Source organism: Orussus abietinus, unplaced genomic scaffold (genome assembly GCF_000612105.2).
Source record: "Orussus abietinus isolate OABI.00-Male unplaced genomic scaffold, Oabi_2.0 scaffold139, whole genome shotgun sequence".
NCBI lineage: Eukaryota > Metazoa > Arthropoda > Insecta > Hymenoptera > Orussidae > Orussus > Orussus abietinus.
The window spans coordinates 86,341-100,387 of record NW_019394303.1 but is presented as its reverse complement, the minus strand read 5'-3'; the positions used below and the strand labels follow the sequence as shown (position 1 = coordinate 100,387).

At 41.4% G+C, this 14,047-nt stretch overlaps 1 protein-coding gene across 3 annotated transcripts in view; it reads left to right on the top strand.

Annotated features, from left to right (window-relative positions):
* Positions 1 to 14,047, top strand: part of LOC105700680 (inositol-pentakisphosphate 2-kinase) — a 79,288-nt gene that overhangs the window by 58,530 nt on the left and 6,711 nt on the right. For 2 of the 3 annotated variants that reach the window (XM_012426752.1, XM_012426750.1), the window contains 3 exons: positions 6 to 183; positions 4,288 to 4,353; positions 7,710 to 7,914. In XM_012426752.1, coding sequence (XP_012282175.1) covers positions 28 to 183; positions 4,288 to 4,353; positions 7,710 to 7,914 — 427 coding nt within the window. In that variant the 5' untranslated portion in view covers positions 6 to 27. The remainder of the gene's footprint in view (positions 1 to 5; positions 184 to 4,287; positions 4,354 to 7,709; positions 7,915 to 14,047) is intronic. The other variant, XM_012426753.1, reaches the window with a different exon arrangement.

Here is a 14,047-nt window from a genome sequence, read left to right as displayed (position 1 = left end):
TGCAGGCTTTCCGAAGACAATCGGACGATGATCCTGGCAGCGGACGGGACGTGCCCTATCGATCTACGCGCGGAAACCTCGACGTCCTTATCAGAGGCTGCGGAGGACCTTGTTCGGATACCCCTTGAGAGCTGCGTCTACAGGGGCGAAGGAAACTCCAACATCGTCGTTGCTCTGCTTCCGGTAAGCTTCCGGTCTCCTTTTTAACTCCTTTCTTACCAGGGTCGTAGAGATAAAGCGATGTGTCACACATATGTGGCGGCTGATAGCGAGTGGGTTAAGGGGATGTGAAAGTGGCATCCGAAGAGTAAACCCTTTCACGATACTTTTCTCTTAACTGAGGGTGCTGAATCGTTTCGAACTTCACAACGTGAATGTGGAGGACACAAGGAAGGTCCCAACACTCGGGAAATTTCATTTTTTATAAGAAATTTTGGAAATATCTGGAAAGAAATTTTTTAAAAATTAAATTTTTATCGCCGGCTGGACTTTCCTTACAGCTTCCATATTTACATTGTCAAGTTTGAAACTATTCATAAATGAGAGTTGTCTGAGGCCACTTTCATATCGCCTTAATGGTCAATTCAGATATTTATCCGTTCCGTATCTATACCGTGCGCCGATGGAAATATCATTTTCTTCGATTTATATCGGGGTTCATGATAGACAACAATGCAATTCCATAACAAGTAACGTTCGGCCTTAGAATTGTGAAAGTATTTCGGTGATTTCCAACAATTTGGAAATCACCAGCTGATCTCCATATGATTTCGAGTGTTAAAGTTCATGATTCCCATCAAAAGTTCGCACCTCTTTTTAGACGATTGTTTTTAACGAGAAATGTTAAAGAATTCGGTATGGCAGTCGTATATCTTTGCAGTTTTGCGTGGGTATTGTCCGTGATGGCCAGACAATAAGAGCAGAGCGAAAGAGACTATTTTTGATACTCCAAGATTTTTCCACATTCATGAGTGGAAAGATATATACGGAGGATGCGCGTGTGTGCATACGTGGGTACTTTAGGGATGTTCGTGGCCGTAAATAGTGACGTGCAAGAGAAATTTTCAGGTCTTGCGTTCAAAAGCTGCAGCGGACGGATTCCACGACAGGGACGTAAATAAGCGAGGTGGCGCGAAATCGCCTTTACTTGAAAATATAGTGTCCGACGCTTATTTCTTAACGTTATCGATAAGACAATGATTTAAAACCTTGGCGTGTAACGATATATTCCAAAAATTGACACATATTCGACGTACAATTAGGAATAAAAGTATTCAGCAATGAGGATACCTTCGCGATACAATTTTTGGTACACTCTTAACATCTGGCTCAGGGGTTTCTAGTGAATTTTTAAACACTAATACCTCAAACGTTCAATTCTTTTTATTTTTATTACGATATATATACAATTATTGAAGGCTCTGATATGAGAAACGAAAGTGTTAGGACAATTGTACGATATAGAACATGGTAATCGAATAACTCGTCCTGGATAAAGGAAAAAAAGTGTCTTATGCGCTTTTATGCTAAAACGATGATAGCACGAGGTCGGGAGAAAATTTAGTTGCCACTGAAATCACAGATGGAGCAAGGTGGTACTCTGTAGTCACTTAGGGCATCAAAAACCAGAATCTAGGGGAATTCTGGAGTTTTGCTTCGATTTCTTTATAATTATACGGAAACGACATATGGAGTATGCCATTTAGTGCAATCCCCAATATAATTCGGAAGAGCTGTAAATACAAACACGAACATCGATAATGTAGGCATTTAGAAGAATCTGTTTTACCTGCGTCAATCAAATTTCTCGACGTGTTTCACTTCACCTTAAATACATCGGCTCGATACCGGCGACAGTCTGTCGAAGTCCTAAATTACCCTGGCCAAGTCTATAGTCTAAGTTATAATGTATAGTCTTTCGGAATACCTATTTATAGTCGCATGTTATACGACGCATAAGGCAATATTTGCACGGCATAATTTCGGTCGGATCAAGAGTTGAAATACCTTTAGAATTTCCGAATGAATACGCTCCTGTTAATGTGGGAGTGAAACCTCGGTTCTCTCGTCCCTGTAGAGGTCCATGATTTTTCGGCCTCGGTCCAAGGCCGGTGACGCTCGATGCGCGCGTCGAAAGGTTAAAACTCCATGTTTTCGTTCATACGCCTGACGTCCGTCCCTCTGACCTAACCTAAAAACGGACCGATTCCGCGGCCCGTCGAGTGGGTCGGTTCGAGTAAACGCAGAAAGAGAGGGAAAAAGAGAGCGGGTTCGAGGATCTTCCACTTGCGTGTCATTTTACCGATGATTTCTCCCGCGGTCACTCGAATGTGTGACAAAGTGAATTCTGGGTTAAATTGAGCATCCTTAAGGTGAAGTGAAACCCCCCTGAAATCAGTCGATTCGAATAAAACACTTCTTTCTTTAAGGGTATTGAACCAAACTGTCCAAAACTTTGACACGTGACTCGTGATCATTTAAGAAATGTCCTGACAAATTCAAAATTTGGATTTTTGAAAAAAAAAAATTGTTTAACAGCCCAGACCAGAACTAAAATGCCGACGAGCTCTCATATTTCAAATATACAATTATTGAAGGCTCTGATATAAGAAACGAAAGGGTCGGGAGAATTGTACGACAATTTAGAACACTCTGGTAATCGATAAACTCGCAGTTGAACGGAATAAAGGTAAAAAAAGTGTCTTATGCGCTTCTAACATTCATGACATTTATTATATTTACAGAATTTTTTAAATATACCTTGACAAAAAAATGATATATTAAGTTCAATAATTGTATTATGAAACCACGGTCTGTTTTCGATGAAAAAAATGGATTTTAGTTACGAAGAAAAATTCTTGAATTTCGTACATGACAATTGCATGTAAACCTTTAAAGACGAAGTCTGTTACGAGCTTCCGGAAGCTTTGAAGAACCAGTCTGCATTTTGTATCCGTCGAAAAGAAGGGACGCGCCGCGCCGCGACGCGGGAGTGGCGCTCGCCTGTGGCTACGCAATATCTAGAGGTGCTCGCGCGCTCTCTATCCGTGTGGGTGTGGAGATACGTTGGTCGTTGACCCTGCGCGACTCCGAGGCGCAGCGGAGCCGTCCACGTTAACGGTACGCGAGCTGGAACCACGCTCGAACACGGCCCTTCGATTGCGATCGATCGATTTGGTGATATCGTTGATATCGAAGCGTTCGACAGAGCCGCCTATCACCTTTGGGGGTAGAGTTCTTATAAACAAGTAGCGATTCTTAACACCCCGAGAAAAGCAGCTGGTAAGCTGAACGATTTGACCCTGATAAAGCCATTTTTATTAAGGAACGCTATTTATCGTTTAATTTACCATAAATTATAAACTGCAACTATTTTTGAATAGCTAAGCATCCTCCTGGCTTTTGTACGAATTTTGACGGTAACGATATTTATAGCAAAGGTTTTTACCATTTTGGAATAGGAAGGGGTTTAAACGTATTTCTTCGTTTGGATTAAATAAACTTTTCTCTCGGGGATGGTGGATCGTGAAAAGGGCGCGGTCTGGATCTTATAAATTAACCCGACATTTTGCAAACGACCTTACCGTCAAATTTGATGGATGAGTATTTATTATTAATCCTGCTCGCGTTGACGGTACACGAGCTGAAAACATGGAACTTTGTCCTTCGGCTGTAATCGGTCGAATAAATCGATATCATCGACCTTATCGATGCTAATCAATTTGCCCGTGGGATTTCCTTGCGTGAGATCATTCCAGATATGAAATCTACCGTGAATGGATGGGGCATTAACTGGAAAGCGAGTTTTCTTTCGCGTTCGCGTAGTACCGTCTGCTAATGTTGACTAACATTTCGTGCTCGAATAAACTCTCTTGTTAATGTGGACTGAATCGGGGAGGAAATGCGAAATGGGGGAAATCGCATCTGTATGCATTGCACTCGGACGTGGCCAGGCGCGTCCACTATGCATCGAACATCGCACATCGAGCGTTGTACATTGTTCATCGTGCATGCAGCCGACTAGCGCGGTACGTGAGAACGACACGAGGGTGCGCCACGTCGGCCACGTCATAGTGCAAACGAACTTTGCCTGCCTCGATCGATTCTGCCTTCTACCCGCGCACGGCGCGTTGCGAAACCGTCCAGGGCAAAACACTACCTGGAGGAAGACATGATAAGGTATTTTTTTAACCACGTTGACATGATTCCATTAAATGCGGTATATAGAAATTCTACATTTTCCAAACCTCGGAATTAATAAATGGTCATCACTTAACGTGTTTATAGTGCAACGCGCGGCGCGTTGCGAAACCGTCCAGAGGCAAAAGACTACCTGGAGGAAGACATGATAAGGTATGTTTTTTAACCACGTTGACATGATTCTATTAAATAGAAATCTATTATATAGAAATTCTACATTTTCCAAACCTCGGAATTAATAAATAGTCATCACTTAACGTGTTTATAGTGCAACGCACGGCGCGTTGCGAAACCGTCCAGGGCAAAACACTACCTGGAGGAAGACATGATAAGGTATTTTTTTTTAACCACGTTGACATGATTCCATTAAATGCGGTATATAGAAATTCTACATTTTCCAAACCGCGGAATTAATAAATAATCATCACTTAACGTGTTTATAGTGCAACGGACGTACAGGAGATATGGACCTCGCATATTGTGTAAATGTAATGAAAATTTAACAGGAGCTGTAACATCATTCCATGATATTAATTTGCGCCCGAATTCGAGTCGCACGCTGAGTTTATGTTCTTTTTGAATCGATGGAGAAGAGAGATGAAATTTTCTCGCACCAAGGTCTCATGAACCTCGGTTAAATCATTCTTAGTATAGCAGAACTGTTTCTGGATAAAAATGTTGCTATCTCATTTTCAGGGGTTCGGATTTGTTCAAGCAGGTGGAATTTATTTTTATGACTTTCTGCGTGCACAAGGCCACGTCATTTTCCGTAGTTGAGGGGCATTGCAAGTGCTCATACCCAGATAGACAAAGTGATGTACAATTTTCACGAAAGTTACCTCGTAAAAGTTCATGAAATGAGTCATGAGACTGTCGCTTATCAGTCCTCATTTGTAACTCATATCTGCAATACACAATGACGGATGAAAAATTCTTAAATGTGAGACAGTGTTAACTGCATGCAATGTCGCAGTGTTTGAATGCATACGTACAGCCAAATTTATCCCACGTATCGCTGATAAACAATTGCAACGTCTGTAGCTCATATTTGAGCCATTCTGTACGAAAATTATCTGAAATTTTCATTGAAATTTATTGTGCGATATGCGTAGATGCATTGCAGACATTTCATGCAGCGAACAGTCTGCAGATTGTTTCTAAATGATTTTTCTCGTCATGCGATGATCATGAATTTCTATCCGAATAGTTTGAAGCGTCTCTGAGGTATCGCCTGATAGACCGGCATTTCGCAGGGTCGTTTAACATAAGTACTATAGGTAATTACGCCGTTTTTTTTCAAAAAAAAAATCGGCGAACGAGGTCTGAATTTGGCAATTTATAGGGTGCTCGTTCGCATACCCGTTGCAGGTTCGACCGGACGCACTTCTCCCTCGAAAAAGCGTTTCCTCTATGGTCCGACACGGGATACACGGTTCGGCGCCGTAGCCGACAAAGAATGGCCCTACATGGTTACATGACGACCCTCCGGTTTTTATTTCAGCCTCGCCGTCCGGATTTCCAGAGCCTGAACTTTAGGAAGGAAGCATATTACGTTCAGTTCATTTCTCTTCTCCTTTATTCGCTTCACTCTCACGGGGAGAGAAGCCATTCGGGAAGGAGTCACGTTGCGTCGTCGAAGCCAGAATATTATCGTAGTCGGAAATTCCAAATGGAACGGACACGGAGAGAAATAAAAACCCTTAAGTTGATACGAAAGTGTGGTATATACAAAAGTCAAGATATATTATATGACTTTTCTCCAAATTGGCTGCACCGAATCATTTGAAACTTCATCGAGACATTATGAAGACCCTAAGGAAGAACGCGATGTGTTAAAGTTTCAGGTAATTCGGTGCACCCAGTTTTGAGAGAAGTTTTATAAACATTTTCACGCTTTGATATGAGTAGAATATGATCCTTTCGTATCATCTTAAAGTTACAGAAGTCTATCTGTTGGAAATTGCAGTTCTCGATACGGTTAAAAACTATCCCATTAACGGATTACTCCAGTTAATTTCACTTTCTTATTTTTTAACAGAAGCATTTTTGTAAAAGTCAGCCAGCAACGTGAAATGCTGATGAATGAGTAATCGGTAAAACGAACGACTCAAATCTCGACAAGATAATACGACATGTAAAAGAAATATGCTTGAATTCGATTTTGAAGCGTTTTATTTTGTCATTGTTTCGATGCAACTTTATTGCGCCTTTTAGACTATTAGTCATAATGTGGCTCGAAGGCAATTAAGCAGACTTAATCGAAAGACAGCTCAGACGATTTCACCGAGTTATGGAGAAAGCTGTAAGTGGTTTAATCCTTGACCATTGGTAGGTGGATTTTTATCACGGTTTGCCAGCGAGCCCGTTGCAATTATCAGCCGTACGCTTGATAAGAAAGTACTTTCTCGACGAGCTCTCTTGCCGAGCCTCGCATTACTTCTCTGTGGTCGGACAAATCCGCTTAAAATGAATCCGAGCAACGAGTCGTTGACACTTGTATTATCCATGTCAGTTTTAAACGACTCTTGACGGTTATCACCGCTTTTATTCGAGAGTCGAAGTTACTTTACAACCTGTCAGCGCAAGGCTACGGGTTATTTAAATTTTTTTTTTCCTCTTTATTCTTTTCATTTTGTATCGCTATAATCACTGAAAAAGAGTTCAAGTGGAGCACGATACGCTATTTATCAATGGTGTCTTATTGTTAGTCAGTACTGCGTTAAGGTGAAGTGAAACACGTCGAGAAATTTGATCGACGTCGGTAAAAAAGATTCTTCTAAATACCTAAAATGTCCTAGACGGTAAAAAAAAGAGACGAGTTCCCTTCCATAGTAATTAAATTGAGTAATTAAATTACTCGTCGAGGTACATTTAGGAATACACGATACGCGTCACTGGCTAGGTTGTTAAGTAGTTACTGGTTACATAGTGCAACGTGTGACGAAAAGGAAATCAATGGGACAGAAAATCACGTCAATAATTAGGTATAACTAAGGCTGCAACCATGCGTGTAAATCGGCTCCTGGTGCAGCCGCAGCGATGCAAGTGACGAATTATTGCGATTAAGAAATTCAAAAAGAATCAGGCAAATCGGATGGAAAGTAACAAATTTTTTAAAGGCATAGCAACGGACTCGTAAGTGAAGAGTATCAGAAAATCGGAATAACAAAGGACCGCGTTATAAAACAATGTGACGCGAATTTTTGTTTGACTCCCATCCATAAGTCATATTCATGACAACAGGTGTCTTATTCGAATCGACTGATTTGAGGGAGGTTTCATTTCACCTTAATGTGTAATTACCTGCATAGCGGGAAAGCGAGAGCTCTAACAACTGCAGTTGTATAATTTGAGAATGATTTCGTTGATTCTTAAAGTGTCTTTGATATTACTCCATTATGGAAAGGAAAGTGTCTATTGATCGACTCTCGTAGGCACTTCCATTTTCATCCGCGCGAGCAATCGTGCCAATGTGAACCGTTCTTCTGACGTATCAATTGAATTTTCAGGAGCACAAAGTCATCCGGTTCCGCAAACGTGATCCATCCGAAGGCCCCACAGACGGTGGGAAAAGACGAGCTCGGAGAGAAGTGGAATTCCAGGAGAAGGTGGTCTCTAATTTCCTCGGCTGTTACATCGAAGTGCCGCGAATTCTGCGTATCTGCCCTCGGGATAAGGCGAAGCTCTTGGAAGCCATCCGACCATTTCGACCAGGTAAAGCCGTTACACCTCTCGGTTTTCCCATAATGATCTGAAATGTGGAGCATTTTTTTACACGCCTGTTCGTAATAAAGGCGAAAACACGATTCCTAGGTGAATCTCGAGTATCGATCGCAGTGACCAATGCCGAAGAAACAGGAAACATGTTTCGAACGTGCAGATTGAGACAGCTTTCTCACTGGCGTGTCAGGTGATACGAAAGGCGCCGAGAAATTCAATCGACGTCTATTAAATAAAATTCCTCTATACTCTTTTTGGTGGGAACGCCATTTTGAATACTCAAGTGGTAACATAAGCTGTAAATGCGTAAAACGTGAAAAACTTGCACGGACGACGTCGTGTTGGCTTCTAGTCCATGATAAATAAGTCAATTTTGTATAAAAAATTAAATTTCATGAATATGAACCGAATCGGTACATCCATTTCGGAGTATACTTTCACGAAAGATTTGACCTCTCAGATGTATATTGGCGGAATATGTTCATATCACCTGAAGGCGCGAGACTATCGCGTACATTATTTTGTATGTAATTCCCTATAGGACACGATTGCACGGCTAAGTCGCTAATGTGTACCATTATAGGGAATTACACACAAATTAATGAACGCGATGGTAGTGCGACTGGATTGTTGTTGCTAAAAATCGCCCGGGTGAATGCCATCAAAACCTCTGATTCTCACAAGATAGACTCTCTTATCAGTTTGGTTCATTTTTGGATATGAGTGGAATATCAAAATTTAGGGGTCCAGAATGTTGTATTATCTAGCGACGACAGCTTTTCATGGAAACGAACGTCTTCCGGTCCAAAGATGTGTCAGGAGGTGGTTAAACGGTATTCCTCCAAAGTGTCCCACAGTCTAATCTCCATGTCCTGATTATTCCATGTCAATTCATCCTCGGATGAATTATCTATATATAATAATTTCATACGGTGCAAGTTTCCCCCTCGTGGAGCCCCGCTAACGGTATATAAATATTTACAACCTAAAGTTTTTGACAGTTATATGTATCTTATATTTTGAGTGCACATCCGCATTGGGTAAAACCTGGCTGGCAAGTAATGTAACTCGCCTCGCCTTAAATATTTATGGCCCGTTTCGCGTACCCTTTAAGTACAATAACTGCGAGCGGACTAGAGGATTTCGAAAGCCAGGCAGATAAAGAGACGAGTTTTTCCCAACAATGTCATTTGGACTCGGTCGAAGCGATCTCCCGCGAAGATGACCTTTTCCGCTTATGGACGATTGCAAATAGACTCGACCCCACGACTATTCGCTGTCTTTGGGAAATAATGCCACGAGCTGGTTCAGCTGGGCCATTGTTGCCTGGAAAGCAAGAGCGACAATCGTGGTTATTTTTTATCAAGAACCCTAGTACCGTAGAATAATTTCTAAATCTTTCTTTGTAATCTTTGCTAAATATCTCAAGCGACAAATTTTTTAAGATGTCCTGTAGATTTCATTAGAAGATATCCGAAATATTTGGTGAAAATCTCAATGACGTATTTAGTTTCAACAATTTATAAACACACGTAGAAATTATATTCTTTAATTTATGAACATATAATAAAGTTACATTTTTTTACTTCACGATTATTATCGGACACTTGAACAAAAAAACACGACGAATTTTTGTAATACTTTCGTTCCGCTATTTCAATTCGGCAGATAATGTTTAAAAAGTACTTATATTAAAATGAAACGAAATGTTTTGCACGTCCGTTAGAAAAATATGATGAAAACACATGGAGGTAAAATATTATGCAAATATTCTAAATAAAAGATTTTTCGCATTTACCGGTTTATTAAATCATGGGATACCCTGCGGAACATGGTAAGATGTGCAGTCCCATAAAAAATCGGTCAATGTTTTAGAGAAAAATCGCTTACGTCTCTTCCTAAGGAACCGAGAGTTTCTCGCCGTCTGAATAAAACCGAAGGAAGAACAACGTTTAAGTTAATTTCTCCGTTTCGCAATTCGTTCACTCGGTAGGAATGGAATCGTTACGGAAACGGAGACGCGCTTTAGGGAGCAGTTTTTTGCAGACCCTCCGAGGTAAAAAGGCAAATCGCGTTGGTCTCTGAGTACAAGAGCGCGAGGAGTTACGCCTCGGGCTTCCGGTTTGCTCGCCACGCTTTTACCGAATGGCACTTTCTCCGGTCGGATCGGCTGGTTGCAGGACTCAAATGTAGCAATGCTCGATACTGCTGGTACCCTTTGTCACGCGATGCTCGCAAACCGGTAGTTAACTCGTACAGTCTGCGCCTACTCGAGTCGGAATTATCGATCTCCCTTGAGCCTCTAAATCCTCAATTTTTTTTCATCGCTATCATAGTCGTTTAATCCTTTACTCTGTAGACGAAAATTTTAGTCTCCTTTAGTTCCATAAGAACCTCGTAATGCATTTATCTCGTTAGACCCGTCGAGTTCTCTGAACGTTTCAATTGAATCGAAGCTTGGAAAAAATTGTCGATGGGTACGGAATGATTATTCCATTTCTTACGAGTTGGGCCTGAAAATCTTCAAAAACTGTTAACCCAAGGCTCCAATATGAAAAACGAAAGGGTCGGGACAATTGTACGATGGTTTAGAACAGTTTAGTAATCGAGAAACTCGCATTTGAACGGGATAAAGGCAAAAAAGTGTCTTATGCGCTTCTATGCTAAAACGAAGGTAAGGCAGGATTTCCGAACGAAAATTTAGTTGATACTAAAATCACAGATGGCGCAGGGTGGCAACTGGGGCCTTAGAAACCATGACGCCAGGGGATTTCTGGAGTTTACTTCGATTTCTTTATAATTATTGCACGGAAACGACATATTAAGTGTGCCATTTGGTACAATACTAGCAATAATCTTCTGTTATCTTCTGTAATCTTACAATAATCTAGCTGTTATCACTCTTGCTACCCATATCGCTGTAGCTCTAGTCACATTTGTGCAACTGGCTTCGACTAAATCGTCTTCCTCTTGACCCTTGGCATGTATTTGATGAGACCACGAAAGGTTCTTATGAATATATCGACGTGACGTGAGTTTTCAATGAAATTTATTCAATCCAACAACGGAGGAGTCGGTGTAGGATTGTTTGGTGTTCACGTTTAGGGGCTAAATAGATACTAAGGGACCAATACCTGCCTCATCATTAAAATCGAAGGTGTTTCTCCACATTCTTATTCTCCCGGTGGCACCAGGCCTTATAATGAAGTGAGTCAGTCTCGGCCCCGATGTGAAACTACTTTACACCGGCTTTCAGAGTTATTCTTATGCTATAGCACAAGTCAGACAATGTGAAGTCATGTTTTCTGTAAGGCAAACGTCCACGTCGCGAGTACTTGTCGTGAAAAATGATGTCCAATGTAGTTGGTCAGATCGAATGCGCCATGGACGGAAAATTTGAGGGTCTTAAGGTGATATGAAAGGCGCTGGTAAATTTAATCGACGTCGATGAAATAAAATTCATCTATACCCTTTTTCATGATAACGCTTATTTAGATTCTCGAGTGATAACATAAGTTTCGGTTAAAGTTTCAGATTATTCGGTGTATCCAGGCTTGGAGAAAGGTTTTATAAATATTTTCCGTATGTATGCATCACACTTTCATATCACCTTAATGCTCGGAGGCGAGAGCTCGAAATTCGCACGAGGCGAGCATTCCCTTCTCAAATGACGGTCACATTATCTGTATCGCGTTTCGCGGCGAGCACAAAAAGTCGTAAAGATGAGCATTTCCAGCGGAAAGGAGTCTCTCGACCGAAATTGCGGCTCTCCTTCACGTGGGAGAGAATCACCGCCGCGAACTGGAGCTCGTCGAAGGAATTGAAGAGAAACTATGCAAATAAAAAGGAAAACACTTTTACACAACGAGTTGACCCAGATATCACGTAATTTGCATACGAAACCTAATTGGATGATTTATTACATCGGGACGTCGCGAGCGATATCGGGAGCTACGTATTTGCAACGCGAAATGCAGTTCCCTAAAGATAAATAAAGGGATAGGGCGCCCGATTTCTGGCACCGATAACTTATAATTTCTCGAGTTTCTTCTCGGGGTGCAACAAAGGCCTCTCGGACCGAGGATTTCACCTCTCGAGCGAAATTGCAGCCGTTAAGGCTCACTCCGCCGATAACTGCCGATAACTGCCGCCGCCATGACGCCGCTAAAAGAATTCCCCATTTGGCAAAGAATCGCCCGTTCGGTGAAACTCTTAGGCCAAGTCTAACGAAACTCTTCGTCAAAATGACGGAACGCGCAAGATGCTTTTATTGGGTTTCAAATTGATTTCTTACATCGTTTTATTCAGATCCGACGTGTGGACCAAGAGGACCATTTCTTGACTAACAATAAGAAATGAGTCCGATAGAAGTATAAAAAGATGTAACTATTCTAAGAACTGCCAAGCAGGTCGTGTCGCCATATTAATTCTTCTTTCATTTAGTAGGTACGGATGCAAAATAATTTGTTAAGGTGATATTTATACGATAAGATATTTATAAAACGTTTCTCCAAACTGGGTGTACCGAATCGTTTCAAACTGTACAACGCGAATGTAAAGGCTATAAGGAAGGCCCTGATACCCATAAAATTTCATTTCTTATAAAAAACGTTGAAAATATCTATAAACAAATTTTTAAAAAATTGAAATTTCACAGGTGTCAGAACCTTTCTTATAGCCTTCGTATTCACGTTATAAAGTTTGAAACGATTTGATTCACCCAGTTCGGAGAAAACTTTCATAAACCTCTCTGCTGCCACTTTCGCATCACCTCAAAGTAAACTCCATTGTTTTGAATATTATTTTTGCAACAAATGGTATCTTTGTCTTAGTCACGTACCCTTAATACCAGATAGTAATACGCGACTTGGATTGAATGAACGTGTCTATTAGAAAAGTATCCCCGGATTTTTTACGTCAAATCGCATGTATACTTTATGGCTCTTTTCGAGTCTTAGTCACGTACCCTTAATATCAGGTAATAATACGCGACTTGGATTGAATGAACGTGTCTATTAGAAAAGTATCTCCGGATTTTTTACGTCAAATCGCATGTATACTTTATGGCTCTTTTCGAGTCTTAGTCACGTACCCTTAATATCAGGTAATAATACGCACTTGGATTGAATGAACGTGTCTATTAGAAAAGTATCTCCGGATTTTTTACGTCAAATCGCACGTATACTTCATGGCTCTTTTCGAGACACAACAAAGGCTCGAGTCTTCGGCGTCTAGGAGTACCCCTTTCCCTCGAGGGGAATTGCAGCTCTCCGCGGATAACTGCCACCGCGTTGGCGCCCACAAAAGAAATACTAATTCGGCGGGAACCCTCGTCCAGGGGAACTCCTCTTTGGTGCACGCGAGCCGAAATAGCGCGGATCGTTCCGACCCGAGGACCACGGGCGAGACGACCGGAGATGCATGGTTAGCCTTGGGCTCTTTTCGGTCGGACGTCGGGCTCCTTGGGAGGGTTCTGTATTTATCTTCATCCCTCTTGGCTTCTCGAGACGGACCCTCCGTTTCGTAAGGCAGGGCCGTCACCTGCGATAACCTGCGCCAACCTGCGTTAGGATTCAGCCGGAAGAAATAGAATCAGGCACCGTCATGGAAAGAATTCCTACAAGGACAAAGCTTCGTCGTAACAAGTTTCTTTCCGTCTTTAATGGTATAACAAATACTCGTATCTCGTTCATTTTTTTTTACGCTATATATCCTACGTTTTTATACCCCTACGAATGATTCCATATAATGTTTAATGAAAATTAATGTAATTTAGTGGAATTTCGTCTTATTAGAAAGCATGAAGTAGTATAAGGAGGTACAATGCCATGTATTGGAGTCGTCCCCATTTTAGGGGTTCGGGATTTTCAGATTTTTCTGATCTAGGGCCGACTCTTCGGTGAAGTTTTGCAATTAAAAATTATCCGCTAGTCTTTATCGCGTTAACATCACATTCTGGGTATCATCCGCGGGTTATCGTTTAACTTTGCGTACCGTAATTGCAAAATATGGGTATTCTAGGTCATTTTCGTCGGTAGGAAATTTTTCGGTCATGTAGGATTGGAGTTCCTACATTTTCCACAAGTAGCGCTCGCATCGTTAGCGAAATTCTGTGATTGTCTTGTTA